This window comes from Dendrobates tinctorius, unplaced genomic scaffold (assembly GCF_039654945.1).
Source record: "Dendrobates tinctorius isolate UK_male_01 unplaced genomic scaffold, ASM3965494v1 ptg000512l, whole genome shotgun sequence".
In the NCBI taxonomy this organism is placed as follows: Eukaryota; Metazoa; Chordata; class Amphibia; order Anura; family Dendrobatidae; genus Dendrobates; species Dendrobates tinctorius.
Genome location: NW_027362171.1, coordinates 1,525,917 through 1,531,916, shown reverse-complemented (window position 1 = coordinate 1,531,916; position 6,000 = coordinate 1,525,917). Strand labels below are relative to the sequence as shown.

General features: G+C 43.2%; 1 protein-coding gene across 1 annotated transcript in view; it reads left to right on the top strand.

Moving 5' to 3' along the window:
* The first annotated feature begins 230 nt into the window (after positions 1–230).
* The window catches only part of LOC141078146 (vomeronasal type-2 receptor 26-like), a 56,251-nt gene continuing 50,481 nt past the window's right edge, over positions 231–6,000 (top strand). Inside the window, exons 1-2 of the mRNA XM_073564976.1 lie at positions 231–272; positions 5,039–5,162. Of these exons, the coding sequence (XP_073421077.1) occupies positions 231–272; positions 5,039–5,162 (166 nt within the window). The remainder of the gene's footprint in view (positions 273–5,038; positions 5,163–6,000) is intronic.

Sequence of the window (6,000 nt, the reverse complement as noted above, 5' to 3'; positions counted from 1 at the left end):
CTGCAGTGTTCACACCATTCATGTGCTGAGAGGGTCGGGAGCAGTGCAGCAGCACTGGGAGAGACAGCATGCCGGGAGTGGAGTGTGCTCTGCAGCACATGGCCACAGGTCAGAGGGGAAGGAGGTGGGGCCTTGCATGCTCTGTCTGTGGCGACAGGGAAATGTGACTGATACCTCTGGGCAGAAGAGGAAGCAGGGGGCCACGGGACACCAGGGAATGATGGGGCACGATGGTTAAGAAAGGTCTGAGACAAGCCGGGGTCAGTAACCGGGTATGGCAACGCGGTGCAAAGGGAGCAGGCTCACAGGGAAAGTCAGGGGGAGAGCAGAAGTCAGAAAACTCAACAATCAGATAAACAGTACCAAATCAGAAGTACAAAACACAACAGGGAGCAAACCAGGTCAGAACCATACAAGCAAATCAGAACACAGCACAAGGCACAGGCACACTGAGGTTGACACACTCAGCCGAGGGCAAAAGTATAACCGACAAAGCATGGCCCCACAAAGAGGTTATAAAAAGCCATCAGACACTCCAACCAGAAACAACCATGACAACTTCATGTTAGTGGTAAAATTTCTTTGATATAACTTGCGTTTATTTGGGAAAAAACGGATATTTGGCGAAAATTTTGAAAATTTCACAATTTTCCAACTTTGAATATTCATGCCCACAGAGATATGGCACAAAAAATACTTAAGTAACATTTCCCACATGTTTTCTTTACAACAGCACAATTTTGGGATTCTGCAGTTGCTGTGCCCATGCTACGGATTTTACCATTGTGGAATTGTATAGCGGTAAAACTTCCAGAATGTCCATTATTTCTGAGGAATCATGGTGATTTTCTCACCATAGGATTGCATTGAAATGCTCACTTTGCGCATGTGGCTATGCCCTCCATGAGTAAAGTGAGCGCTTCATGTGCGGAAGGTACCCAGGGTCTGGAGGAGAGGAGACTCCCGTCCATGCCCTGGGTACCATATTCCTGTAAAAAGAGAATTAAAATAAAAACTAGGGATATACTCACCTTCTGTCGGCCCCCGGAGTCATCCCCACTCTCAGCCACGCTGCCAGCATCTTTCGTTCCCTGGGATGCATTGCGCGAATGACCTCTGATGATGTAGTGGTCTCATGTGATGCTACATCATCAGAGGTCATTGTTGCAAGTCATTCCTGGGAACGGAAGTTGCCGGCAGCGTCGCTGAGAGGCAGGACGACTTAGGGGGCCGACAGTGAGTACTGTATATCTCTATTTTTTATTTTTTTTAATTATTTTTAACATCCTATCTTTTTCTGTTGATGCTGCATAGGCAGCATCAATAGTAAAAAGTTGGTCACGCTTGTCAAGCACTATGCTTGACAAGTGTGTCCAACCTGTCAATCACTTTTCCAAGCGATGCTTCAAATTGCTTGGAAAATCGCAAGCATTCTGCAAGCTAAAACGGTTGCAAAACGCTTGTGTTTTAAGGGAAAATACATTTGAATTTTGCATGCGTTTTACCCGCGGCAGGCAGTTGTGGAAATGCTGCAGACATTTCTGCAGCATTTCTGCAACGTGGGCACTTAGCCTAAAAGTTGACCAGCGATTTCTCATTTTTACAACACCATTTTTTTCAGGACCACATCACATTTGAAGTCACTTTGAGGGGTCTATATGATAGAAAATACCCAAAAGTGACACCATTCTAAAAACTGCACCCATAAAGGTGCTCAAACCACATTCAAAAAGTTTATTAACCCTTCAGGTGCTTCATAGGAATTTTTTGAATATTTAAAAAAATGAACATTTAACTTTATTTCTCAAAAACATTACTTCAGGTTCAATTTTTTTTATTTTACCAAGGCTATGAGGAGAAATTGGACCCAAGCGTTACTGTGCAATTTTTCCTGAGTACGCTGATACCCCATATATGGGGGGACCACTGTTTTTGGGCAAGGCAGAGCACAGAAGGGAAGGAGCGCTGCTTGACTTTTTCAACGCAAAATTGATTAGAATAGAGATTGGACGCAATGAAGCGTTTGGAGAGCCCTTGATGTGAGTAACAGTGGAAACCCACCACAAGTGACCCCATTTTGGAAACTAGAACCCTAAGTAATTTATTTAGATGTGTGGTGAGAACTTTGAACCCTCAAGTGCTTCACAGAAGTTTATAACGTACAGCCGTAAAATTAAAAAAATATATTTTTTCCACAAAAATGATCTTTTCACCCCCAATTTTTATTTTCCCAAGGGAATCAGGACCCCAAAAGTTAATGTGCGATTTGTCCTGAGTATGCTGATACCTCAAATGTGGGTGGAAACCACTGTTTGGGCACATGGCAGAGCTCGGAAGGGAAGGAGAAGTGTTTGACTTTTTCAATGCAGAATTGGCTGGATGCCATGTCACGTTTGGAGAGGCCCTGATGTGCTTAAACAGTGGAAACACCCCAGAAATGATACCATTTGGGAAATTATACCCCCCCAAGGAACTTATCTAGATGTGTGGTGAGAACTTTGAACACCCAAGGGCTTCACAGAAGTTTATAACATACAGCTGTAAAATTAAAAAATCATTTTTCCTGCAAAAATGATCTTTTCACCCCCAATTTTTATTTTTCCAAGGGAAACAGGACCCCAAAAGATATTGTGCAATTTGTCCTGAGTATACTGATACCTCAAATGTGGGGGTAAACCATTGTTTGGGCGCATGGCAGAGCTCGGAAGGTAATAAGCGCCGTTTGACTTTTTTAACGCAAAATTGGTTGGAATTGAGATCGGACGCCATGTCGTCTTTGGAAAGCCCCTGATGTGCCTGAACAGTGGAAACCCCCCACAAGTGACCCTATTTTGGAAACTAGACTCCCAAGGAACTTATCTAGATTTGTGGTGAGCCCTTTGAACCCCCAAGTTCTTCACAGAAGTTTATAACGCTGGGGCGTGAAAATAAAAAAAATCATATTTTTTCCACAAGCATGATCTTTTAGTCCCCAATTTTTTATCTTCCCAATGGTAACAGAAGAAATTGGACCCAAAAAGTTGTTGTGCAATTTGTCCTGAGTAGTATTGGTTCTGATACCCCATATGTGGGGATAAACCACTGTTTGGGCGCATGGCAGAGCTAGGAAAGGGAAGGAGCACCGTTTGACTTTTTCAATTCAGAATTGGCTGGAATTGAGATCAGATGCGATGTCACATTTGAAGAGCCCCTGATGTGCCTAAACCCAACAATTCTAACTACAACCTTAACCCCAACACACTCCTAACCCTAAACCCAACCCTAACCATAAGCCTAACCTCAAACCTAACCCTAATACCAACCCTAACTCTAATTCTAACTTTAGCCCTAACCCTAACTTTATCCCCAACCCTAACCCTAACTTTAGCCCCTACCCTAACCCTAGCCCCAACCTCAACCCTAACTTTATTCCCAACTTTAGCCCCAACCCTAACTTTAGCCCCCACCCTAACCCTAATTTTAGCCCCAACCCTAACCCTAATGGGAAAATGGAAATAAATACTTTTTTTTATTATAAAGGGGGTTTGATTTACTATTTATAGTGGGTTTTTATGTTTGGCAGCTGTCATACTCTTAAAGATGCTTTTTATCGTAAAAATAGTTTTTGCATCACATTTTGAGAGCTATAATTTTTCCATATTTTGGCCCACCGAGTCATGTTAGGTCTTATTTTTTGCGCGACGAGTTGATGTTTTTATTGTTACCATTTTCGGGCACATGACATGTTTTAATTGCTTTTTATTACGATTTTTGGGACGCAGAATGAACAAAAACCAGTAATTCAGGAATTTCTCTTTTTCTGGGGGGGGCGTTTATACCGTTTTGCATGTGGCAAAATTGATAAAGCAGATTTATTCTTCGTGTCAGTACGATGACAGCGATACCTCATTTACACCATTTTTTTATGTTTTGGTGCTTTTTTACAATAAACACAATTTTATATAAAAAATAATAATTTTTGCATTGCTTTATTCTGCGAGCTATAACTTTTTTATTTTTCGCTGATGATGCAGTATGGTGGCTCATTTTTTGCAAGACAAGATGTCTTTTTCAGTGGTGCCATGCTTATTTATATTCGTCTTTTTGATCGCGTGTTATTGCACTTTTTGTTCGGCGGTATAATGATAAAGCATAGTTTTTTGCCTTTTTTTTTTTTTTGAAGGGGTTCACTAAAGGGGTTAACTAGTGGGACAGTTTTATAGGGCGGGTCATTAAGGACCCGGTAATACTAAATATGCGTACTTTTATTGTTTTTTTTATATTTACATAAAGAAATTAATTTATTGGGGATTTTGTTTTATTTAGTAATTTTAAAAAAATTATTTTTACACATGCTAATTTTTTTTTTAACTTTTTTTCATTGTCACAGGGTGGGACATTGCTATGCAAAGTCAGATCACTGATCTAACACTTTGCAGAGCACCAGGCAGTGTAGGAGGCTTCTCAGCACCTGCTCTCAGATCCTGGGGCCGGCAGGGAGGAGGCCCTTGGAACAATGCGATCAACACAATCTGAGGGTCTCAGAAAAGCACGCAGGGAGCCCCCTCCCTGTGCGATTCTTTCCTACGCCCCCAGAACACTGAGATCATGTTTGATCGCAGTGTGCTGGGAGTTAATGTGCCGGGAGCAGTCCTTGAACGCCCCTGGCACATAGTGCCGGGTGTCATCTGTGATAATCAGCTGACAATCAGCCGCGTTCAGCGTCGCTCCCCTCGTGAGCGCCACTGATCGATTATGACGTATTATCCTGTCAATGGGCATTAAGGCCCAGGGCACATGGATGGGATAGTATGTCATATGGTAGAAATGGGTTAAATAGCTCCCCACAACTCCGCCTCCAAAACTCCCTCACACCAATCAGACTCCTTGCATGTACACCACCAAAAGTCTCTCCCATCTTTATTGTCACACAAGTTAACCCCTTCACTCCCACCCTCTAAATTGTCCTGCGGCCAGTCGACCGTGCGGCTCCTTCACTTGTCTCATTTATCAGCATTCAGTCTTTGTCCTTCCGGTAAAGTTCTCATCTCTTTCTCAGGTCCCAGTATCCCGCTGCTCAGATCCCTGCTCACCTGGAAGCTGGAAAAAGGCAAAACCGACAATTCACATCTGCTGCTATGACTGCGTCCCATGTCCAGAAGGCGAGATCGCCAATATAACCGGTATGTGCAGTCTGAGGGGTGTTGTGAAACCTGCGTTTTGTAAGGTTCACAGTTAATTTTTGCCCCGGATCCCAATGGAGCCACTGTCATAGCGGGTGAAGCAGCTGTAAGGTGAATATAATACAGGAGTTGGGGAGCTGTATGATCAATGTCAGGAAATTGGATTCTACCAGACACCAAAAGCATTAGAATTAAATTCTGGATCCAGTGTAACAAGCGAGGGCCGGTATCGTGCTCAGTCTGGCAGGCCTGAGACCCATGTCAGGAACATGTACAAGCCTCATGTTACTTGGAAGCAGCCTCCTCAAGGGAAAGAGCCAGGAGAGCCATTGACCAATCTGCCCAAGACCAAGCACTTCTTTTGGAAACTTCCCATCCAGGCAGAATCGATCTTTTACATGGTTTTGAGCAGCAAATGAGGACTGTATATACTCGTGTGAAAGCCGAGTTTTTCAGCACATTTTTTCGTTCTGATAATGCCCCCTCCCGGCTTATACACAAGTCACTGTCCCAGAAGACATCGGTGGAGGAAGGGGAGCGTTGGAGCAGCGGTCACAGGAGGCATGGGCCAGTCTGACATGACTGTGGGCTGTGAGGTCTTATATAGACAGGTGTGCGCCTTTACACATCAATTCCTATCAGTGTAATTACACACAGCTGGACTCCAATGAAGGAGTAGAGCCATCTCAAGGAGGATCACAAGGAGATGGACAGTATGAGACTTACACATGAGTGTCTGACCAAAGGGTCTGAATTCTTATGACCATGTCAGATTTCAGTTTTTCTTTTTTATTAAATTTGCAAAAATTTCTACATTTCTGTCTTTTTCAGTCAAGAT